Here is a 24,579-nt window from a genome sequence, read left to right on the forward strand (position 1 = left end):
ATGCGCTCAGAGTTCTAAATCCACCTTGAAATGCTGAGGTTTAGAGCTTCAGTATTAGCACTCACTTACTTCCCCTTACTGTGTACCCGGCAGAGTCCTGTGTGCTTTATAAACATGAACCTGCGTCACCCTCCCATCCCTTAGGACGGGCACGGTTATCCCCAAGTTTACAGGTGAGGGAATGAAGGCTCAGAGCAGTGTTGTGAGTGGCTCAGGGTCACGAGCTGGAAAGTGGCGGAGCTGGGGTATGAACCCAGGCCATCTGGCTCTGAGATGATGCTCTCAACCACTCTGCTTTACTGCTCCTATTTTAAGTGAAAAATGTTTCTTTTTCAACTGCACATACACCAGAAGTTGTATTTGAAATCACTGTGATGTACTCGTTGGCCTTACCGTATTAGGTGGAAAAAAAAAATCTACTTTTGGGGCACTTGGACGGATCACAGTTAAGCATCCAACTTTCGATTTTAGGTCAGGTAGTGATCTTATAGGTTGGTGGAAGTGAGCCCCACACCAGGCTTGTGCTGACAGCACAGAGCCCGCTTGGGATTCTCTCCCTCTCTCTCTCAAAATAAATACACTTAAAAAAAAAAACAAGTCTACTTTTGCTCATGCAGACTTGAAGCTTCTGCTTACGTCAGCTGTCAATAAATACAAGACTTTTATAGTCACGGTCAAATGTATACAATTTGTGGCAACATCCCCAAAAGAGAAAAACTTCTTTCATGAACTGATACTTAGAACACTTGCCTTCTGCGTTTTTTAAATTCAGTATTTGCTGCAGTCTTGTTTCTTACAGGCAAGAGAACGCGGTTAGGCTGGTACCCGCAGGCACTTCTCTGAAATAACCCATTTCAAGTGTGGGCCATCTTTTCTCCAATGAATAAAAACCCAAACTGGTACCATCCCGACTACACCTGCCTTTATAATACTGGGTTCTTAAGTATGTCAGTTCTGTAAGACTTGTGATCTGCTGGGCACAAATGAGCAGGCCGGGGGAGGATGGCGTTGAGTGACCTTGGGTCTCCGCAGTGGCTTAGCCTCCTGTCGGAACCAGGGGCTGACTGTGGATAGAAAATCAACAACCAGTGACTGAGGGCAATGAAAACAGTGTATGTTTCCTGGGGCGCCCGTGTGACTGGGTTGGGATGTGTGACTTTTTTTTTTTTTTTTTTTATGTTCTATTTTATTTTTGAGAGCAAGAGACAGAGGTGAGCGGGGAAGGGGCAGAGAGAGGAGACACAGAATCCAACACAGGCTCCAGGCCCCGAGCTATCAGCACAGAGCCTGATTCTGGGCTCAAACTCGTGAACTGCAAGACCACGACCTGAGCCAAAGTCGGACGCTCAACCAACTGAGCCACCCGGGCACCCCAAGAGCGTGTGACTCTTTATCTTAGGGTTGAGTCCAAGCTCCACATTGGGTGTAGAGATTATTTTAAAATAAAATCTTGGGGTGCCTGGGTGGCTCACTTGGTAAAGTATCTGACTCTTGATTTGGGATCAGGTCATGATCTTGCAGTTCATGGGATGGAGCCCCACATCAGGCTCTGTGCTGATGGTGTGGAGCCTGCTTGGGATTCTCTGTTCCCCCACCTCTGTCCCACCCCTGCTCACTCGCTCTCTCACTCTGGAAAATAAACTTTTAAAAATAAAATCTAATCTAAAAAACAAAAAACTCTTAAGTTTCTAAACCAACAGGCAGAACTAAATGACAAGCATGTTCCTCTGGTGGCTCCTCATGGACATAGGGGACAGGGTGGCTCCCTTCATGGGAACAGAAGGGCAAGAGCCACAGAAGCCAGGGGTGAAGTGGGGGGGAGGCAGGGGCGCCTGAAGAGGCCTGGCGTCACCAGGACAGGAAAAGGTGAACTGAGAAGCTCTGGCCTTCCTAGGAGCGGCTCTGTGCCTACAGGGGCTGACCAGACGGACATCTGTCACCTCAACTAACCCTCACAGCCCTTGGGGGGTGGGGGGGGGCAGGTGAGAAAAGAGAAACCAAAGCCAGAGAGACAGCCACCTGTGGCACGTGGTGGCCACAGAATGGCACGCTGGCCAGGGGAGGGAGAGAGCCACACCCTCAGCAGAGGGAGCAGGTGGCAGCAGAGCCACCACCCGGGTTGGGACCCCTCCCCTCTTCCTGGAGTTCAGAGACCCTGGCCACCCTGCCCTGACTCCTAGCCTCTGCGTCCACCCACCTGGGCCCTGCTCCGCCCTCCCCAGTCACAGCCAAGCCACTACCCGCTTCGGCCCCTCCATACTGTGCCTGCCAACTACCCGGGGGTGGGGACACCATGCCAAGGCAGTCTTCCCCTGGCCCAGCACCTCCTCCAGGCGGGAGCCTGCCTATCCCCGCACGCTGCTCAGCCCGCCTGCCTGGGGAGGATGTGGTGGAGGCAGCAGAGGGACAGGGGGTTCAGAGCACAGCCGGCTATGAATCCTGACCCTGCCCTCACTCGCTGGGACACGGGACTCTGAGCCTCGGTTTCCCCATCTGTAAAACAGAGGTGACCGCAGTGCCCACATCCACGACGGCTGGGAGCTTGAGCGCATCCCAGCGGACAATGTGGGAAGACAGGGCCACCACCCTGCGGTCTGCGCTGATGGCGCAACACAGGAGACCACGGGTGAACGCACACCCCCAGGGAAAGATCCCTCTCCCCCTTCCAGAAACACAAGCCTGGCGGCAGGGTTAAGTCTCACTCTGCCTCCAGCACCCCCCGCCCCCAACACAAGAACGGAGGCTCTGTCCGCAGCGGCGAAGCTGCCCACGCTCTCGTCCCCACCTGCACGAGATGAAAGGAGCGGAGGGTCCGGAAGCGCTCACGAAGCTCTCAGGAAGACGGGTGTCTAAACGAGGCGACAAAGAGCTCTTCTCTTCAAAAGTTCCCCAAATTAGCCGAGGAGAAATGGGCTTGGAGCAGGAGTGAATCAGAGCAAAACTGATTGAGCGCCTCTCAGCGCTCCATTTCCTGGAAGCGGGCAGTTGGAAAGGGCTGCTAGGTGGCTGGAAACTGCCGCATGGAAGTACACGTGTGACTCAGCAGTGGCCGCACTGACGCACCCAGCTCTCCTGGTCGGCGTTTCAGGAAGATCGTATACGCGGACTTTGGGTTCGCGGCTGTCGTTTTTACATGGTGCTTATCTTGACACTTCGTCCGCTGACAATTTATTAGATGAAAATGAGGCATTTCTGAATTCATGTTTTGCTTGAGGTTTTGCGTTCCTAAATGTATCTTAAATGGCAAATATTTTATTTCATGGATTCTCCTTGAATTTTATGACCACTACCCTCCTATGGGCATTTCAGTGTTAGGCAAAATAATGGCAAACAACAAGGACTATTTATTTTCTCTGATCACCCTGTTACTAGTGGTTTCTCCCATTTAAGCCTCACAACGTGGTGCTGAATCCTACGACCTCCAGCTCACTGATGCTAAACTCAGGCGCACACAGGCCAATGGGACAGGAGTCCAGAAATAAACCTGGGCATATACGGTCCATTAATTCAGGACGGGGAGACAAGAATATACGATGGGGACAGGACAGTCTCTCCAGTCAGTGGTGCTGAAAACCTGGAGATCCACATGCAAAAGAAGCTGGGCCCTAGCTCACACCACACACACACACACACACACACACTAACTCAAGATGGGTTAAAGAAGAAAATAAGACCCTGGGGTGCCTGGGTGGCTCAGTCACTTAAGCGTCCGACTTCGGCTTGGGTCATGATCTCATAGTTTGTGATTCCAAGCCCAGCGTCGGCCTCTGTGCTGACAGCTCAGAACCTGGAGCCTGCTTCGGATTCTGTGTCTCCTTCTCTCTCTGCCCCTCCTCCACTTGTACTCTGTCTCTCTCTCTTTCAAAAATTAATAAACATTTTTAAAAAACAGAAGTAAATAAAAAATGAAAAACAAAATATATAAAGAAATCCAGTAACTGGACAGCAAAATAATACAATTAAAATATGGGCAGAAGATCTGAAGAGACATTCCTCCGAGGACATACAGATGGCCCACAGACACATGAAAAGATGCTCAACATCACTGACCATCAGGGAAATGCAAATTGAAACCACAATGGGCTCATCGTCTGATACCTGCCAGAATGGCTAGTATCAAGAACCCAAGACGTACCGAGTGCTGGCGAGGAAGTAGAGAGAAAGGAGCCCTTGGGCACCACTGGGAAGGTAACCTCGTGCAGCCACTGCGGCATCATGGAACTAAAGCGAGAACTACCATATGGCCCAGCAATTCCTCTTCTCAGTATCTCAATATTTAGACAAAGGGAATGAAAACACTGATTTTTTAGCAAAGGAAATCAAAACACCAATTTGAAAAGATCTAGGCACTAGCAGATTCACAGCAGCATTTACAACAGCCAAGATATGGAAACAACCTAAGCATCCACTGACGGATAAATGGGTCAAGAAAAAAAGGTGTACACACACACACACACACACACACACACTCCAGACAGAAGAAAGTCAAAGAAAAATAATAGTATAATCTCACTTCTATAATCTTGAAAACAACAAAACATCTCTATAAACACAAAGAACAGATGAGCAGTTGCCAGAGGAGGGGAGCAGGCAAAATGGGTGGGGGGGGGGCTAGGGGTACACTTGCTATAGTCAGTCAGCCATGGCGAGGTAGTGCACATGGGGGTTATAGTTAAAACCGTATTATGAATATTTAGAAGTTGCGAAGAGAGAGAAGTTCCCATCACAGAGGTGTCTGGGTGGCTCCCTTGAGTCTTGACTCTTGATTTCGCTCAGGTCATGATCCCAGCCAGGGTCCTGGGATGGAGTCCCTGTCTGGCTCGGGCTGGAGCGTGGAGCCTGCTTAAGATTCTCTCCCTCTGCCCCTCCCCCGCTCTCTAAATAAAATAAAGTTCCCATCACACACACACACACACACACACACACTCATTAACTACCTATGGTGATGGATGTTAATTACCATAAAAAAAAAAAGGAACCGGCAAAAAAAGGCGTATCCTCAGACCCAGAGAAGTCCATTGCCTCAGCCAAGGCCACAGAGCAGCGGGCAGCCTGCCAGGAGCAAACCAGTGCACGCGGTGCCAGCGCCTCCTCCCCGCCACTTTGCTCTAAGGCCTGGGGTAAATCCGCATCCCCGAGTCCCAAGCTGCACTGGGGTGTCACCGCACTGCCGGCCCTCCCCGGCACTTACTTCACTGTCGTTTACCCTCAGCACACCCCTGCAGAACACACGCCAGCGCCAGCCCCGGACGGATCAGGAAACAGGCACAGAGAGGCGCGGGGACTCGGGGGCCTGAGGCGGGAGCACGACCCCGCGCATGCGCAGCCGCCGGGAGCGGCGCGGCCTTCGGCGCCGCAGAGCCTCCCATGCGGACCGGACCCAGGGGGGTTCTCGCTGCGGCCAGCGAGCAGTTCCAGGAGCCCAAGAGCGGGGCGAGGGGGCAGACACAGGTCAGACGCTAGGGTCTGGGCGGCCCCAAGGCTAATTTTAGGGCAGGATGGGGGCGGTGACAGGCTACCCGGTGCAGAAGCCCAGAGACATCCAAGCACACCGTGGCTTTATTATTTCAACGAACTCCAAAAGCACGTCTCCTGCACCCGCGCCAGAGGCAGGCGTCCAGAGGCGGCGAGGCGGGCGGGGCGCTCCCTCCTCCGGAGCAGCTGGGGACCCTCCTCCAGGAGGGCAGAGCACTGGGAAGCTCAGGACGGCAGGAAGGAGGCAGAGGACAGCGACGTTCGTGGGCCGGCCGTGGGGGGGGCGGGCAGGTGGGAGGGCCGCTCACTTGAGGCGGTAGAGGACCTTGCGCTGCATGCGATGCTGAATCTCGCCCCGTCGGAGCATGAGCTGCAAGACCTTGTGGACAGCGTGCTCCGGGTATTTCTGCGGGTGCAAGACTCGATGCAGGAGGGTGCCTCCAGAGGCGGCCCCACAACACCCTCCAGCCCGCCCACCGGCCAGTGGAGCCCCCTGGGAGCCCACCTAACCCTCACTGCTCACAGAGAACTTCCGGCTTATAAAAGGCCTGAACCCATCTCCCTGGCTCCTGAGAAGGGCTCCCGCCTCCTGAGCCGCTACTACATGCCAGGCACTGTTCTAGCCTCCATGTACATTAACTCACCCCTTGCCCACCACAGCCCTGTGCAGCCCGCACTGCGATTACTCCCATCTAACTGGCTAGGAGCTGAGGCACAGAGTCTAAGTCACTCACTCAAGGTCACATAGCCATCAAGTGGGGCAGAGCTGGGGCTCGAACGGAGCCCACCTCACTCTAGAACCCAAGCTCTCGACACCCGAAATCCCTCTAAGGCCCAGTCTGCTCATGTACAGAACGAGCGTGGTACCACCTGCTACGTGAAACTGCTCTAAGATTCAAACAAGGTGACGTATGTCAAGAGGAGCTGAAATCAGAAAGGCGTGGACCATCCCTGTGCTTTAAAGACAAGTTCTCCACAGCACCTAGAAGGCCCCACTCCTCTCTGGGTTGCTGAGCACATTCCTCCATGAACCGGTGGACCTCCCCTCCTGGCTCTGCCCCTCCCCAACTCACAAAAGCCAGGCAGTGGGGGAAGGGACAGATGGGAAGTGCTGGGGGGAGCCAGGGTGTGGCTGTACCAGAACACTGGCCCCCCGTCCTCTCCCCCTCAAGGGACAGAAAACCGCCCCTGGCCCGGACTGCGGCAGTCTCTAGGGGATGAATGACAGGGACAGGTCCAGCACGAGGAAGAGCCACCCCAGCCCCATCCCAGGCCTGTCAGCTGAGCAGCAAGACACGGGTGCCGGGTGGGCGGGAAGCAGGCCCCCGGGAGCCCCACCCTAGGCCCTGGGAGGACCCTCCTCTCCGCCCCCAGAGGACCCACCTGCTTGGTGAAGTCCTGGATGATGCTGTGCTCCGACACCTGGGAGCCGATGGCAAAGCGGCGCTTGAGCTGCTTCTCGATGCGGCTCAGCATCTCCTGGTCCTCCTGGCTGGTAAAGCCCTCCACCCCTGTGGGCAGAGACAGACGGGTGGGTGAGGACAGCATGCCAGGGGTCTTGGTCTGCCCACGGTGGGAGACCTGAAGGGACAGGGCCCCTGAGCCAAGAAAGGTGGCCGGGGCCAGGCCCGGAAGGAGAACCTCAGGGAAGAGGAGCAGTGCCTGGGGGACGGCAGCACAGCCCTGAGTCAGGGGACACGGCACTCTCGGCAGAAGGGTGCTCCAGGCGGTGGCCTGGAAGGTGCAAAGGCACAGAGGTAGAAACCCGACTTCATTCGAAACCCAGTCCAGGGCCAGGGATGTGGCCAGACCGGCGACCAGGGGCCAGGTCCTGGGGTCCCTCGGCCATGGCATGGGGACTGCTTTGATCCTGGGGGCAGCCAGGGGAGGGCTCTGAGGAGGGACATGCATGGACCTGGAGAGAAGGCTGGTTAACACGTGGCCCCCACCCGGCTGGTCAGGCAGCTGTGAGGTGCCCCAAGGAACCCCGGCAAGCAGGAGGCACATGACTTCCAACCCCCAGCACAGGGCACATCCATCCTGCTGACTGAGGCCTACAGATGCCTTGGTGTTTCGGCTAAGAAGAGGGCGGGGCATGGTCAGCGGAGCCACTGGGAGGGACCTCAAGGCTTCAGAATGAAATGGGTCTGCCAGGCAAACTCCTACACAGCCTACAGAGCCCAATTCAAACCTCACCGTCCCAAATCACACCTGCCCTCTGGGCCTTCAGCAAACCAGAGAGTGCCCCATTAGCCAATTTCTCACATTGACAGGAATCCCCTCCAGGGCAGAGATGGAGTCTTCACCAAGGGGAGCCTGGGGGTGATCAGGCCTCTCACACCACCCAAGTCACCAGCCACACTGGCCCTTGAACATGCCAAGCATGCTCCCTCCCTTACCTAGAGTGTTCTCTCCCCCTCCCCCAACCCACAGAGCCTTATTTCCTCTTTTCACACCACTGCCTGAATAATGTCACCTCCTCAGAGAAGCCCTCCATACCATCCTCCTCCAACATACCTGGCTGGCCAGGATTTCCCTGCTCCCCAGTGCACTTCTGACTGCCTGAACCTGACCTTTCTGCCTTTGCTGACTCTCCCCATCTAGAATGAGGCCCACACGGCAGGGACTTTGAGATCTGTTCACGCTCACACCCCTAGCACCTGGAACAGCACCTGGCACACACCACATCCTGCTGGCTGAAGGAATAAATCTATCCCAGGAGAGTCTGGCACAGCCAGTGATCCAGAAAAATCTGTTCAAAGACTGAGCCTGAAGCAGACTGTAGGCCCTCCGGCAGTCTGACCCTCACTACCCTCTGGTGGAGACCTGCACGCTAGCTAAGCGAACAGCGGCCTTGGCACCATGAAAAGGCCTCTGAGCAGCTGTCATATTTTTAAGTACCCCGCCTGACTTCGGGGGGGGGGAGGCAGCTGGAAGTAGATGGGGAAGAGCTCTGGAAGCGCTCAGACGGTTACGGGCCCACCAGCAGCGCCATGGCTCTCAGACAAGGGCAAGACTGGTCAAGAGGGTGGTGTCCACGGGTCTGGAGGGAAGCTGCTGCTCGTGGAGGAAACGGCTGGGGCAGAACCGGGGACGGGCTTGCCGCCAGGAGGACTCGGCAAACGCCCCAGGCCTCACAGGTGCGGCCCCGCCCCACGGACCCCGAGCCCAGGGCCGCACCCCTGCTCACCTGACAGGGTGCCGGACAAGGCGGCGTCCAGCGTGGACACCTGGAAGAGCCGCAGGGCCTCCTCCACGTCCGCCTCCGTGGCAAAGGGCTGCAGCCGCATCTTGCTGAGGGCCTCGGCGATGCGCACAGTGGCCTCCAGCTGCCTGCGCGGGAGCAGAGGGACACTCAGCGGGCCACCCCCCACCCGTCTCAGTGCAGCCTCAGGGAGGCGCCCACCCAAGGTGTAAGACTAGAGGGGAGAGTGCTCGTGGTTCCCATGACCGTCCCCTTTTCCTCCTCAGAAACGGAACCGCGGGGGCGCTCACTAGGCTGAGTGTCCGACTTCGGCTCAGGTCATGATCTCACGGTTCGTGGCTTCAAGCCCCACATCAGGCTCTGTGCTGCCAGCTCGGAGCCTAGAGCCTGCTTCAGATTCTGTCTCCCTCTCTCTCTCTGCCCCTCCCCTGCTCGCTCTCAGATCTCTCCCACTCAAAATTAAAGAAACGGAACCCCAATTTTTACTCCAGCATGTGGCGCCCAGCTAAAATTTGACATTTCCCAGCCTCTCTTGCATCTACATGTGTCTACGTGACTAAGGTAGGAGGAGAGCCAAGCCCGCGCTGTTCACTATCACCGAAGCAAGAGCCCTCCTCGTTCCTGCCGTCCGCCTGGCAAAGCGTCGGGACTTGACTGGTGGCTGCTGTGGTTTTCCCGCTACCCTGCTCTCTGGCATCCCTCCCCCGACCTCACAGACGGTCCTGTCCACACAGATGTGGGAAGATGACCGAGTGGCGATCCATGAGGCCATGGAGCCACCTTGTCTGAGTCCCACCTCTAGCGCTGATTAGTTAGGAGTGACTTTATGTGTACCGGGAAATCCAAACAGAGTAAACAAATTGGAGTTTATCTCTCTCTCACATAGAATTGTTTGCAGGTGGTGGTCCAGGACTCCTGCGAGGGCTCCTCAGAGTCATTAGCAGCCTGGGCTCCTTCACGCCCGCCCTTAATCTCCTAGTCCAAAATGGCTGCTGGAAGTTCAGCCATCACCTCTACATCCCAGGTGGCAGGAGAGGCAGGAATAGAAGGGCCCACCTTTTAAGGACATTTCCTGAAATTCCCACAGAATGTTTGAATTTCCAGCTTCTTGGTCTACTACCACCCTCTACTGTATAAATTCACAAGAATGAGGACTTAAAACAACATGAGAACTGTGGTCCAGAGAAAGAAACCCATTTCCCCACACTCAGCCGGCCAGAGGCCAGGACCCAGTTCTCTTAGCTCCCATGACTGGACCCTTCCCTTCCCCTCAGGCTGCCCTCCAACGAGGGAAGCCAGACAAAATTCAGAAAACAGGGTCCCAGGTTTTTTCAACCTTACAACAAGCCGAGAAGTACATGCTGTCAGGGTTTGCACTCCACAGCCTCCCCGACCCGCAGCCCTGACTGCAGGCCCGTGCTGTGCACTCAGCAAGGGCCCCTGGCCCCGTGTGCGCTCAGCAAGGGGCCACGGCCACGGCTTGCCAGCGCCGCCTGCTTTGTCCACGAGGGGCGCATCCAGCGCCTGCGCCCACTCACCGCACGGTGATGGGGATGTTGGAGCGCCGGTCGCTGTCCCTCTCGTGCTGCCGGGCGCCGCTCCGCATGATGATGTACCGGTTCTTCAGCTTCTCCGCGGCCTCTGCCGACAGCCGGGGGCCACACTTCCTGCGGGACGGTGGGGAGCAGCTGCCATGAGCCCAGGAAGAAGGGCTCTTGGGGCACCCACCATGCTGCCCCGCCAGGTGACAGTCACAGGTTCGGGGGAATACTTAGATCGCCTGAGCCAGCCCTCATCCTGAGGATGAATGGACAGAAGCCAGGAGGGAGTCAATTCCCCGAGGCCACTGAGGACCTGGCATCAAGATGGGGTGGGACTCACAGCTGGGGTCCGAGCCTCTGAGACCGGGGCCATGGGAGCTCAGAACTGTGAGGAGGACCCATCGACTAAAGTGCTCCCCTCCCACTGCAGGGTCCCTGAAGACTCCTCCACCCTCAGGTTTTACCCCCAACAGGAGCCCGCAGAGGTGAACGTCCCGAATCTCCACACGTCCCAAATCTCACAGCACAGCCCCTGGAGCCAGTACCCGGGTTCAAATCCTTGCTCTACCACCTCCCACTCAGCACCTTGGACAAGTTCCTTGACCCCTCCTTTCCTCAGCTTCCTTGCCGCAGCCCCAGTAAAACAAATCCCTTCGGCACTCTCAAAGGTTTGGGGACAGGCTCAAGTTCATTTACACATGAGATACCGAGAGAAGACCCAGCATAGGATAACTGTTGTTCGCAGGATTATGATTACTGGCCGTCTGTGAAGAAAACAGGAATGGAAGCATGGAAGCTGAAGCTGCCATCTCCTGAACATTTACTCAGCGCAGCACTTAATCACCCGGGCCGCCCTTACAAAACCCCAGGCAACACCGGTCCAGGAAAAGGGAGGCTCAGAGCGCAACTGACTTGCCCAAGGTCACATGGTGGGGCGGATGTGACACAGAGCCTGTGTCCACAGCGGCCACACTGCCCTGCATGGCACACTGCCCTGCATGGGAGGGTCAGGGGGTCTTTACAGACTTGGTTCTTACCCCTTCATCTTAGAGATGTAGGAACTGAAGCCAGAAGCTACCGAGTGACCCGTGAAAGGTCAAAAAAGGAGCTTAACGAGACCCTCAGGAGGGCTTTACCTCAGGCATCCCGCGCAAGAAGCAGGCCCAGGGTTCCCTCTCACCCGGGAGAGCAGGCAGCCCCACGTCCACGGGCCCGTGTCTAGGACTCACGCTCGGCAGTAGGCAATGAACTTCTTGAGCTTGGCCAGGTCAACTTCGCCCTCCACGGCCTGGGTCTGGGTCAGTGCACTCACGTGCAGAGTGATGACGTGTTTGGCCAGCATCTGGGGAGGCCGAGGGGACATGGGTCAGCCCACAGGCCCTCCCCACCCTGGGTCCCAACGTGGACAATGAGCAGGCAAGAAGGGGGGGCTGGTAGAGCCAGAACTCACTGAGAGGCGGCGGCCCCTCTTTCCTTGGGAGCCATGAGCCAATCAGACAAAATCACAGAGCTGCCAGGGCCGTATTGGCCACAGGAGAGCATCCGCCTGGGAACAGCCCTCCAGTAAGAAAGGCAGCGCAGAGGCAGAACGGAGGGCTCTGACCACAGGGCCCTAGACCCAGCTGAGCCTCATGCCTTTGGGCTTGCCCGTTACAGAAGCCGCCGCTTTCTTCCAGAAACGTCTTGGCCAGAGCCAGGCTTCTGTTATGTGCAGAGGTCATCTCCCTTGTTTCGTATACAAGGGGCTGGGGCCCAGGAAGGGAATGATTTACCCGAACTGCACGGCCCACCACACACAGGAGGCAGGCCTCTGGACCCCAGGTGTTCTCCGCAGGCCCCAGCCACCCCCCACCCCCAGCCAGGGTGCCCGCTTACAGGCAAGTCCGATGGTCAGGACTCCGGGCCAAGTCCCGCTGACCCTCCCCCAGAACCACAGGCCTGGCTGGACCCGGCCCCGTGCACTCGGTGGCCCCGGCCGTCCTCCAACGCACCATGTCCCTCTCCTCGTTGTGCTCGTCCTTGACAATGAAGATCATGTCAAAGCGGGACAAGATGGTGGGCATGAAGTCGATGTTGTCCTCCCCCTTCGTCTCATCCCAGCGCCCGAACACCGAGTTGGCTGCAGCCAGGACGGAGCACCGGGAGTTGAGGGTGGTGGTGATCCCAGCCTGAGGGGACAGGGAGGGAGCAGATGGCGGAGAGAGAACCGGGGCACATCTCCTCCACTTTTACGCGCCCGTGCGCCCCCAGGACCCGGCCAGCACCCTCCCCACACGCGGCCGGGCCGGAAGGTAGCCACACACCTTGGCTATAGAAATGGTCTGCTGCTCCATGGCCTCATGGATCGCCACTCGGTCGTCTTCCCGCATCTGTGTGGACAGGACAGTATGTGAGGTCGGGCGGGGGAGGGGGGGCAGGAGAGCAGGGTAGCGGGAAAACCACAGCCACCACCAGTCAAGTCCCGACGCTATGCCAGGCGGACGGCAGGAACGAGGAGGGCTCTCGCCCCGGTGACAGTGAACAGCGCGGGCTCGGCTCTCCTCTCCCCACTCTCCAGATGCTGGAAACCGAGGCTCAGAGAGCTTAAACTACTTCCCTAGAGTAACAGGCCCGGAGACTGAACACACGGGTCTCCCAATCAGAGGTGGTTTGTGCGGTCTGCACACAGGAGGCCACACCACTTTGCAGCCGCCACCTCACCCTCAGACCCACCTTGTCAAACTCGTCGATGCAGACGACCCCGCCGTCCGCCAGGACCATGGCCCCGCCCTCCATGATGAAGTTCCGGGACGAGGGGTCCCTCATCACTGAGGCGGTCAGGCCTGCCGCACTGCTGCCTTTTCCTGACGTGTACACCTGGGGGGAGAGGGGAAGGGTCGGGGCACCACACGTCTCCAGCTCAGTGCTCTGACCCCAGGAGTCTAGGGCCCAGACTGACGGGGCTGCCTCAAGGTCCCATATCAGAGCCGGCTGCAGAGCCCAGGAAAGAACCCCGTCTCCACCCTTGGGCTGGGAAGGTGGCCCCGGCACCAGTCTGGCCTGGATGTCCTCCCCCGGTGGGCACCCACATGCGCCCGTCACCTGTGTCCCACCACAGCCCTGGGAAGCAGCCCTCGGGGGCCCGGCTCATAGAGGAGCCAACAGAGGCCCAGAGGGGAAGAGTGACACACTTCCAGGTGGCTTCCGGGCTGGGATAGGGACTCCTGACTCCCAAGGAAAAGCTTCTCCCTCCCCAGTCCCTTGTCATCTCTGTATAGACCTGAGGGCCAACGCTGCCACTCTGGCAAGTCCTAACCCAGGTGGGCTTAGGGTGCAAAATACACACCCGTTTCAAACCTCGTGCTTAAAAAAATAAAAGAATATGAAGTATCGCACAGTATCTTTTATGTTAAACTACATGCTAAAACAATACTTCAGATATATTGAGTTAAACAGAGTATTAAAATTAATTTCGTCTGTTATTTTTAGTTTTCTAATGTGACCACCAAAAATGTAAGCCTACTGGGGGCGCCTGGGTGGCTCAGTTGGTTGGGCGTCCAACTTCAGCTCAGGCCATGATCAGTGACTTGCAGCCCCGCATCGGACCCTGTGCTGACAAAACCTGGAGCCTGCTTCATATTCTCTCTCTCTCTCTCTCTCTCTCTCTCAGCTCAGGCCATGATCGGTGACTTGGAACCCCGCATCGGACCCTGTGCTGACAGAGCCTGGAGCCTGCTTCATATTCTCTCATTCTCTCTCTCTCTCTCTCTCTGCCCCTCCCATGGTTGTACCCAGTCTCTCTCTCCAAAATAAACATTAAAAAAAAAAGGTTTTTTTCTTTTTAAAGAAACGTAAAGGGGCACCTGGGTAGCTCAGGTAGTTAAGCGTCCAACTTTGGCTCAGGTCATGATCTCACAGTTCATGAGTTTGAGCCCCACATCAGGCTCTGTGCTGACAGCTCAGAGCCTGGAGCCTGCTTCAAATTCTCCCTCCCTCCCTCTCTTTCTCTCTGCCCCTCCCCCACTCACATTGTCTCTTTCTCAAAAATAAACAAACATTAAAAAAAAAGAAGAAACGTAAGCCCACCCCTAGGACTCATGGCTGCAGCGCGCGCATATTTGTCAGGCGCTAGGGCACAGAGCACCTGGCACACTTCCAGTCTACCCAAAACTACAGCGCCACCAGCACAGCCGGGTCCCACCGGCCACAGCGGCCAGCCCCGCCCACTCTGAGCCCCCAGACCCCTGATCTGACTGCACAGAGCACCCCGCCTACCACACACCTGGGATCAATTCCCTGTGCTCGCACGTACTAGCTGTGGGGCCCTGGGCAAGACGAAAATATACTGTACCCTTTCTCCTTAAGAGGGCTCACAGCACCCATCGTGCAAGAGCGGAGCATCAGGTGGGCAAATCTACATAATGCGCTGCAAGCAGTGCCTGGCTCCTAATCTTCGCACGATTGTTATCAACGCGGTGATTCAGGGTAGATAGAGTCTCAGGGAGGTTAGGTGACTTGTTGGAGGTCTGCAGCCAGCTAGCTACTGGCCAAGCAAAGACCCAAAGCCTGGGCGGTCTCTCAGGCCACACTCCACCCGCCGTCCCATACTGACCCGCACCCATTGGTCCCCTTCCTTCTCCCACTGTGCCATCCTGACCTCAGGCAAGAGGAACAAGAGAGACTGTGGTAAGCCAGCTCACCGAGGGGTCCTGGGGACCAGGTGGCCAGCCTGCAGCCTGCCCTCCTACTGGGACGGCCAGGCAGAGCAGCACGCCCCAGGCACTTACCCCGATGGGAGAGCACTGCTCCACAAACTTCAGCAGCTGGGACTTGGCCGTCCCCGGGTCCCCCAGCATCAGCAGGTTGATGTCTCCTCGGCGGGTGAGCCCATCAGGGAGCCTGGGGGGGAACGGGCAGGTGGGCGGAGCTGGCACTCAGGCTGCTCATGGGCCGGGCTGGTGGTTGGCCCCCCAACCAGTATCACAAGCCTCAGAGCAGCAGGCAGGCAAGGGCTCTGGGCTGAGACCCTCGTTCACGACCGCCGCGTCCCCCAGCCTCGCCCGTGGTGGCAATGGAGGAGAGAGCTTGCCTCCAGGCCAGGGACGGCCAAGGAAATGGGAGAGGACGGATGAGCCACTAGCCAGCTGGCAGTGAGCCTGGGAGATGGGGAAGGAGCCTGGGAGCAGCAGGCAAGGGTCCCAGGAAAAGGAAAAGAACATTCAAGTCCTGACCACCAGCAGCTACCCTCCTATGGGCCAAGTCACCTGTCCCCTCCCAGATCTGGGGGAACTAGACCCCCACCTCTTTCGGGAGCCCCCAAACAGCAGGCAGGCGATGGCCTTCTTCATGTCCGTTCCCCCGAAGATGGACGGGGCGATGCTCTTGGAGATGACCTCATACACGTTGGGGAGGGCGGCCAGGCGCCGGAACTCCTCCTCCTCCTGCGGGCTCACAGCCCCGGCAAAGCTGCGGCCTGGGCGGGCGGGCAGGAGTGCCATGTGAGCGAGACCCTGGACAGCCCACCACCTGATCAGGGCACCCTGCAGCGCAGCGCCTCAGAGCTGGGATGCCCCAAGCCTGAGCCGAGACCCCAGTTCTGCCCCTGAGGAGCGGGCCTAGTGCTCAGGGTCCAGTGAGGGGAAGTGGGTTCTGAGCAGCTAGAAGCCCAGATTGTGGAGGCCCTTGGGGACCCCTGGGAAGGGTGAGGACAGGGAAATCAGGAGGCCCGGCAATAATCCAGAGGAGAGACGACAGGGCTTGGCCCAGGGCGCAGCAGAGCCAGGGCCCCACAGCCAACTCACCAGAGCCATCTGTGTCCACCTGGATGCCCAGGACACGGATGTAGGAACTCCGGATGCCCACACCCACTCTGTCACGGCCCCTGCTGGAGGTCAGGCCAAACTTCTTGATAGAATAGATGCCCATGATGGTGACCCTGTTCCCGGGGACGACCTTGTCACACAGGTACCTGAGAAGGAGACACAAAGATGAGAGTGTGGTGGGGACAGGGAGGTCTCTGGCCCACTCACCCACCCGGTCACACTCACAGTCCCTCTTACCATCTATCTAGACCAGAGGCCTCCCCACCTGAGCTGGCTCCAGTCCTCTCCATGGTCACCCCCCCAGGAGCACATGTGGTTCAGCGGCCCACAGGACTGCGCTGACCACCCGTGGTCGTGGTGGTAGCTGACCCTTCCCTGCCCTCGAGAGCTCATTTGTTTTGTCAGTGGGGGCGCAGGGGAGGCTCCGTGCTGGCCCCGCACCCCTTTCTCATCTGCTATCAGACTCGCTGCGGGCCCCCTTGGCCACCTCAGGGGCTGCCTTCCTCCTCAGGCCCTCCAGCCCCCATGCAGGGCCACCCCCCACTTCTGCCTCTTGCCAGCTCCAAGAGCTCCGTCAGCTCATTTTGCCTACAGACGTCCATGTTCTCTTCTCAAAAGGAAAGTGCCAGAAGGCCAATTCTGAGCCCCTCCAGCCAGAGCCGGCGCGGCGGAGACACCGGGGTGCACCCCTGCGGCCTGCCACTCAGAAGTCACTGCTCGTTCTGAGCTTGGGGGCAGTGATATGGTGGGATCAAGGGAGGAAACAACCCAAAGGTGCTTTCCGTGACGCAAAGAGTCACCTCCCACAAAGGAGTGTCACCATCAGCATCACTGTTCTGAGGACTCTAAGGCCCCTCTTCCCCCACACCACTGCTTAAGTCGGGATTACAGACTGCTTGAGAACAGCCCCATCAACACCAAATACTCAATCTGCATTAAGGAACTGTGTTAAACGCGTGCACTTTCCAATTACCATCTCCCAGCAGCCTAACTAGAGATTCAGGACTGTCATTATGCCCGTTTTCCTGACGAGCAAACTGAGGCTTGCAAACTCATGTAACTTGCTCGAGTCTGACTTCTACACGTCCCACTGCCACCGACGAAGCTCACGAAACCCGTGGATCCACGCCTCAGGAAACCACAGCACAGAGCACCTGCACGCACGCCCAGGTGCACAAGCTCAGGGGACGAACCCCGTCACATTGCCAAGTCCTCCGCCAGGTGGCCAAGAGGGGACCAGACTCCAGTCGGGCACCCTCTCCTCCTTCCCAGTCCTTCAGCAAAACCCAAGGAAGCGCGTGAACAGAGAGCCCGGGACTCTCTGGGGAAAGCCCAGCTCAAAGCACTCAGGGGGCCCATCAGCCTCTTGGGGCTCCAGGTCCATCGGCTGCACGGCAGGGGCTACACGCCCTCGAAGCTTGGGGGGGGTGGGGGTTACAGGAGGAGTGGAAACATGGGAGGCACCGGTGTGTTTCCTGAGAAGCCACCCCCTCCGCCCACCACGCTCACGCGGCCACACCCAGCACCTGATCTGGGGACGGCTGCCCCCGCCCCTGGCACCTGTCGCAGTAGAACTGCATGTGTCTGGGCATCTCGCCGTGAGGCACCGCGTCAGGCAGCTCCTGCAGCTTGAGGGTCTGGAAGTCCACACACTTGCACTTGTCGGGCATGATGAAGTACGGGTCCAGCGGGCACTTGGGGCGCCCGGCCTGATCCCTGTGCAGGGGGAAGGAGAACAGACTGAGGGATGAAGGCGGGCTGGGGGTGTCACCACTCCAGGTAAGAGAGGACCACAGACACACCCAGGTGGTCAAGACAGGGTCCGGTTCTCTACATGCAACCTCAAGGGCAGAGCCAAAAGGACTTCCCGGAAACACTCAGAGACTGAGCACTTGGACCTGGGGTGGGGAGAGGGGCTGTGGAAGGACGGATCTGGGGACGTGATGGAGGTCAGGTCAGTGCAGTTCCGATCTGCAGTGTCCCCTGGACCCTGGCTTAGAGGCGTCCAGCCACAGCCAGGTCTGACTATGGAGTTCGGGGGACACACATGTGAGTGTCCTCTGCATGTGGACGGTACTCAGAGCCTGAGACCACGCAGGGAGTGAGCGCAGAAAAAAGCAGCGTGGCTGAGCACAGAGCACTGCCGACACTGGGGGCGGGTGGCTGAGGGGGACCAGCAGGGGCCGATGAGCAGCCTGAGGGAGGGTGCGGGCCCTTCAGATCAGGGGTGGAGATTGTTTTCTATAAGAGCCAGAGTAAATAGTCGCTTTCACGGGCCAACAGGCCACACACGCGGTCTCTGCGGCGCAAACGTGGTCACAGGCAACGTGTACGTGAACATGCATGCTGCGTTCTGGGCCGGCCGCCCCAGCGAGCCAGTTTGCTTCAGAAGACCCCAGACAGACTCATTCCCCCGACTGCTTTCCCCTCCTGACCCTGGGTTCCTCACACAAGTTGTCTGGACATCCTGGTGGGGACAGAACTCATCAGTGGAGGAGGACACAGTGCCTGGTTCTCAGCCCGGAGCCCCGGCGCATCAGCCCACGCCACCCCCCACAGGGCGCGCTGCCGCCCCAGCCCCTCTCCCTGCAGGCGCGGCAGGCGGGTCCTCACCCTTCCCATCTGCACTCAGATGTCACCCCCCACCCCCAAGGCTCTGGGGCCCCGCAAGGCCCACTCACGTGTTGCACTTTCTAGGCAGGGCATAGCCCTCCAGGCCCGGGCGCATGGCAATGTTGCTAAGCGTGTTGCGGCAGCTGCGGCACTGGATGGAGATGCGGGTGGCCTTGGCGCGGACCCCAGACGCCGAGATGATGATGCCAGGGATCTTCACCAGGTGCGACATCATGTCCGACTGCAAGAGGGTCATCCAGGGGGCAGTTGGTTAAAGGGAGACAGGGACACCAGAGATTATACAGGAAAATCTTCTAACGCATGCGGGAAGTACTTAGAGAGGCACTTCTATAATTTACTTTAAAGCACTTTAGTAACAACAAAAAAGAAGAAAATAAGGCAAAACGTTAACCGCTAAACCTAGGCGAAGGTATAAGGGACTCGGGGCGCCTGGGTGGCTTAGTCGGTTAAGCGTCCGACTTTCGCTTAGGTCATTAACTCGCGATTTGTGGGTTCGAGCCCCGCGTTGGGCTCTGTGCTGACTGCCAGCTCGGAGCCTGGAGCCTGTTTCAGTCTGTGACTCCTACACTATCCTTTCTGTGTGCAATTTTCCGTCAGGAACGGTTCTTTCAGGGGAACCTTGTTGGCTGAGTCAGTAGAACACGTGACTCTTGATCTCAGGGCTTTGAGTTCAAGGCCCACATTGGGTGTAGGGCCTACTTAAAATTAAAAAAAAAAAAAAAGTAAAAGGACTTTTTAAATATTTATTTATTTTTGCGAGAGAGACAGAGTGTGAGTAGGGAAGGGGCAGAGAGAGAGGGAGGGAGAAACAGAATCCGAAGCAGGCTGCAGGCTCTGAGCTGTCGGTCTCTCGCAGGAGTCTGACAGTAGTGTCCCCGGGGGGAGTGGCCGCTTGCCTGCCTGATGAAACAGCTGCCCCCCAAAAGAGGTCCAATGCCACTTCCACAGAGAGGCAAACGCGTGATACTGAGTTTGATTCCAAACATCGTCACGGAGCCCCTCTCGGGTGCTAGAAATACAGAGATGAGGCTGACAAGCTCCAGAGCTCACAGCCCTGCTTCTGGAACAGACCTGCCGTCATGCCAGCCAATGAAAGCTTGACAGGGACCCCAAGAGAGCTGCGGGATGTGGGGACTCCAGCAAAGACCAGAGCCTGGCCTTGTGGGTCCGACGCACATGAGGTGCCATTGGCTAGATGGGTGATATCTGGGCCCTGCTATGAGTTACGCCGAGTACAGCCAAGCACATCACCTCCCTAGATTCCAACAGCCAGCCTGTCACAGAATGACTAATGTCATGAGCATCACTTCCTTCTCTCCTGGCTCCCACTCCTGCCAGTTTTATAAAGTGTCCTCCACATGGCAGCCAAAGGGATTGTTTGCCAATGGAATCAGCCCACTCTAATACCTGAACACCCCCTGCTTTCCTCCTGTGCTCCATCCAGAGTCCAAGCTCCTTTCCAGGCTGGAAGGGCCCTGGCCCTCCGGCCTCTTCCTTCCCTCCCCCTTCCTTCCCTCAACACTCGTGCTCACTAAGGTCCGGCCACACTGGCTCCTTCTTGTCCCTTGAAGCATGCCACTGTCCCCACCTCAGGGCCTTTACACTTGCTACTCCTCAAGCCTGGAATGCTCTTCCCTTGGGCTGTCGCGCAGCTGACTATGAATCACTCAGACTCACTCCAACATCACTTCCTCAGAGAGGCCTCTTCTGACCACCATCCACCTCCCTCGGCCACTGTCATATTTACTTGTGTTTCTTTCTTTCATCACAGCTCCTGAAATTATCTGCAAGTCCCGTATCTGTCTCTCCCACCATCAACTCTGTGAGAACCGAGTCCTGTGCGTTTACGTGAGGGTCTCACCCACAACTGGAACACCGCAGCCTTCGGTATTTGTCAATTGAAACAAAGAAACACCTCAGATGTCAACCCTTCCTGCTTCCCAATCACCCTTAGCCTCGCTGGCTGTCCTTCAACACAGCCTTGAGCATACACACCACACCCTCCTTGCCACTCAGGCTTTGCCCAGGCCCTACCTCCACCCCTCTGGAATGTTCTCCCAGTTGTCTGCCCAATGCTGGTTTTTCACCAAAGAAGCCTTCTTGGTCTTTCCCAAGGGCCACCCCCCTGATTTCTTCTACCGCACTGAGGAAAATCTAAAATCATCATGGGAGGGGGTTCCTGGGTGGCTCAGTCAGTTGAGCATCCGACCCTTGATTTCAGCTCAGGTCACAATCTTATAGTTGGAGATCGAGCCCTGCGTCAGGCTCTGCGCCGTGTTTGGAATTCCCTCCCTCCCTCTCTGCTCCTCCCCACTTTGCATGCATGCTCTCTATATCTGGCTCAAAAATATACATACATACATACATACATACATACATACAATCACCATGGGTGATATGCACTGGCTTACTCAGGGCTCCCCCCACACCCAAGGGGCAGACATCAACTCCACACCGGAGCTCTTTGGGTGGCTCAAATTGTTTTTCCAGGAAACAACTCAATGCCTCGCCCACAGAAGGAGCTCAGTAAACACTTGTCCAATGAGTCAATTTTACAAAGGAGGAAACTGGCTCAGAGAGGCTAAGTGAGCTGCTCAGCATCACACAGCTGAAGCCCCTGTGCACCATGCAGCAGCCACCGCTGCCTGGGGACCAGCCTCCAGGTGGACCCACCTTCAGGCTACGAATGCTGGACGGGCTGGCATCTGACTTGAGCATGACCTGAATGTCCTGAAGCACCTCCTCACCAGTGGGCCGGGGCCGGGTCACCTCATCAGCCACTTCCTTGGCAGCTTCCTCCAGCTGGAGAAGAGGGAGGAGCCAGCTGTTAGTGAGCAGAGCAGGGCCAGCCCCAGGGGTGGGGGAAGGGGGTCAGGGACAGGGTTCCCCTCACCAGCTGCAAGTGCTCGGCTGGCTGTTTATACAAGTAGTCGGCCAGGTCCTCGTCGAAGCTGGCCAGGTCTTCCATCTCCACCTCGATCCAGTACTCCCCCAGGTTGTAATGGCGCTTGAGTTCATCCCTGGAGTGGGCGGCGGGGGGGGAGGGGGGAGCAGAGCAAATCAACACTGGCCGAGGTGCACCTGCACCCCAAATCTGCCCACACCATCACCAGCACTGCCCCCCTCCTCTTCCCAAAGACATATCAAGCTCCAGGCGGTTGTGTGATGTAACCCTGCAAGGCTCCCTGCTGCCGACAGGGGCGCCCTCCAAAAAAAAGCTCCGTGGAGAGAGTCCACAAGATAGGTGGCTGAAGGATGGTTAAAGACGAGTGTGTGTGTGCACACAGGCCAGTTTGGGAGACTCGGTTCTTTGGCTGCAGGGCTCCCTGGAGCCTTTAACTTTCCCTTGGAGACTAACAAAACACGAAGCTCAAACTGGGAGACCAAAGACGGACCGCGTCTGTCTACGAGCCACCAGGCCATCATACAGGACTCTTGTCCCAAAACACACTTAGGGACCACAGCCCTGCACAGAGTCCTCTCCTCAGCCTCATCTCAGACCTTATCCCCTTCTACCTTCTGTCCCAGAGCCACACAAAATGGCCACCGTGGTCCAGAAAGCCCCTTGCTATCATTATAGGCCAGTCCTACCTCTCTGCCCATGCAGTAACTGTTCCCATCAGGAATACCTTCCACACCTGAAACTCTTCTCTCAGCCAAGGTCAAGCTGGGCTTCTCTGAAAGCCCTCCCTAACTCCCTTCTATATCTCTCTCTTTTTTTTTAATTTTTCACATTTATTTTGAGAGAGAGCATAAGCAGCAGACGAGGAGAGAGAAAGGGACAGACAGAAAGAGAGAGAGAATCCCAAGTAGGTCCCGCACCATCAGCGCAGAGCCCGATGTGGGGCTTAAACCCATGAACCGCGAGATCACAACCTGAGCTGAAATCAAGAGCCAGACGCCCAAATGGCTGAGCCACTCAGGCGCCCCTATATTTCTCCTTTGAGGCAACTGTCACTTTGTAATTTGTCTCTTGGCCTCTCTATGCCTCGCTCCCCGACTTATAAGGCTCACAGATCTACGAGCTGCTAAAGGGTAAGCAACAGGTCTTTTCATCTTCAGATCTCAGCACGAAGCACAATGCTTGGCACACAGATGGTCAATGTCAGCTGGTACGTGAACACACGGAGGCACCATTTATGGATGACACAGAGAGACTGTTACTTGGAAGTCACTGCTAATAACGGGTCATGCCCCAGCCTGAACCTGCAAATCCACCTCTGCATTTTAAGGTGCTAGAGATGGAGGCTGGACCGAAAAGGATCTGACAAGACTCCAAGGGTCACACAATGACCAAGGGCAGGTTCGGTGGACAGTGCCTGGCACGCAGCTGGTGCTGATCATTGGAAGTTGCAAATTTGGAATGAACGTAGGCATGAGGTAAATCCTAACTACCATCTTCACCGTTTACCCCCATACAGAACTTGAGTTTAGGACATGCCAGAGACACTACGCAGAAAAACAAGATGCCAATGCCAGTAACAAGTCCTGAGTAAAGAACCAAGGGACCCTAAGAGCTCGAGCTGGCTGTTAGGAGCCCACTCAAAAGTTACCTTCAGGTATAAAACGTACAAAACCAAAGACCACAGGTGTGCGGCCGGATGAAGCACGGTTGGGACCCCGATCCTCGGACCCGGGACGAGCTCCATCGCTTCTCTGGGCCCGTGTCCCCATTCGTGCTCGACACTAGCCGGCTCTCGGTGAAGACGGGCAGCCCCTGTGTTCGCCACTCCGGGGGGTCTGTACGCCCCTCTTCCTCCGGCCCCGCACCTGTATTTGAAGGTGAAGCCGGTGCGGTCGGTGCCCACTCGGTACTGCCGCAGGAACTCCTTGAAGCGCCTCTGCAGCTGCGATTTGCGGGCCTGGCCCTCGTCGGCCGCGGTGTCCCCCCCGAAGCTGTCGCTGTAGAAGATGCCGGGGTCGTCGAAGCCCGACATGACTGCGCCTGGCGCGGGGACACACAGCTGGAGCCGGCGGGGGGCGACGCGCAGCCTCCGCTCGGATGCCCGGAAAGACTCCGCCTAACGCGGGGCAAGGGAACCCCAGCTCGCCCGCGACAAAGCCTGCCCACCCTGCTGTGCCCACAGGGGCAGACACCTGCAGACTCCCGGGCCGCCGCCCCCCAGAACCCCAGTCTCACCTCTGTGATCCCACAACTCCCAAACCCGGGTACAGCAGCACCTCCACGCTCCGCCGCCGAGTTTCGCGGGAAAAACGAGACGCCGCGTTCGGGCGCCGCTGCGTCCCCATTGGCCCGCTGAGGTTCCGCAGCCAGCGATTGGACCGCTCTGCGCCCGCGAGCCCCACCTTCCGGACAGGCTCCGGGAGTGGATTGGCTGTGGGGCTCGTGACGTCACATCACTGGCCTCCTTCCGGGCTCCATTTTGCTAGTCGGACAATTTGGCGCGAAACTTCTGATCCGGGAGGAAGCGGCAGCGAGGCGCCGGGTGGGAGCAAAGATGGCGGAGGGGCGGCCTTCGGACTGGGGACTAGGGGCGGGCGGCGGGCGGCGGGCGGGGTGCGAGGGCTGCGGGTGTACATTCTCCAGGCCTTTTACAAGCCTCATGAGACCGTGACCGCCTCTAGAGCCATGGGCTGGGAGAACCGGGGGTTCCGGAGCTGTCGGTCCCGCGCAAGCGCGCTCGCCCCCCCGCGCCGTGCTCTCCCTGTCACACACCCTTCTAAACGTTGAGGATGAGTCAGAAATAGTCGCCTCCGGGGGCAAAATCGTCCGAAGGGTGATTTTTCTTCGACCCAAAAGGTGATTTTTTTTTTCCCATCGTAGAAGACTTTTCATTATTTGGCAGTGCTGAAAATTTGCGAAAATTCGCGACCCCAGATACCCAACCTCGCTGGAAAAATGGGAAGATTTGGAAACACTTGGCGTTCCGAAGCAGCAGCGAGGGCTGCATAATCTCTTTTC

General features: G+C 57.3%; 1 protein-coding gene across 1 annotated transcript; it reads right to left on the reverse strand.

The window, feature by feature from the left end:
• Positions 1-5,541: 5,541 nt before the first annotated feature.
• On the reverse strand, positions 5,542-23,874 carry MCM5 (minichromosome maintenance complex component 5). Its single transcript, XM_039230479.1, has 17 exons — positions 23,797-23,874; positions 23,427-23,601; positions 21,550-21,676; positions 21,330-21,458; positions 18,704-18,876; positions 17,583-17,738; positions 16,002-16,168; positions 15,502-15,673; positions 14,988-15,099; positions 12,934-13,077; positions 12,525-12,590; positions 12,213-12,389; positions 11,451-11,563; positions 10,219-10,347; positions 8,666-8,808; positions 6,859-6,986; positions 5,542-5,881 (listed from the first exon to the last, which is right to left on the reverse strand). The coding sequence occupies exons 2-17, from the start codon at positions 23,591-23,593 to the stop codon at positions 5,780-5,782; spliced, it is 2,205 nt and encodes a 734-aa protein (XP_039086410.1). The 5' UTR covers positions 23,594-23,601; positions 23,797-23,874; the 3' UTR covers positions 5,542-5,779.
• Positions 23,875-24,579: the final 705 nt, after the last annotated feature.

This window comes from Hyaena hyaena, unplaced genomic scaffold (genome assembly GCF_003009895.1).
Source record: "Hyaena hyaena isolate Hyena2069 unplaced genomic scaffold, ASM300989v1 scaffold_46, whole genome shotgun sequence".
In the NCBI taxonomy this organism is placed as follows: domain Eukaryota; kingdom Metazoa; phylum Chordata; class Mammalia; order Carnivora; family Hyaenidae; genus Hyaena; species Hyaena hyaena.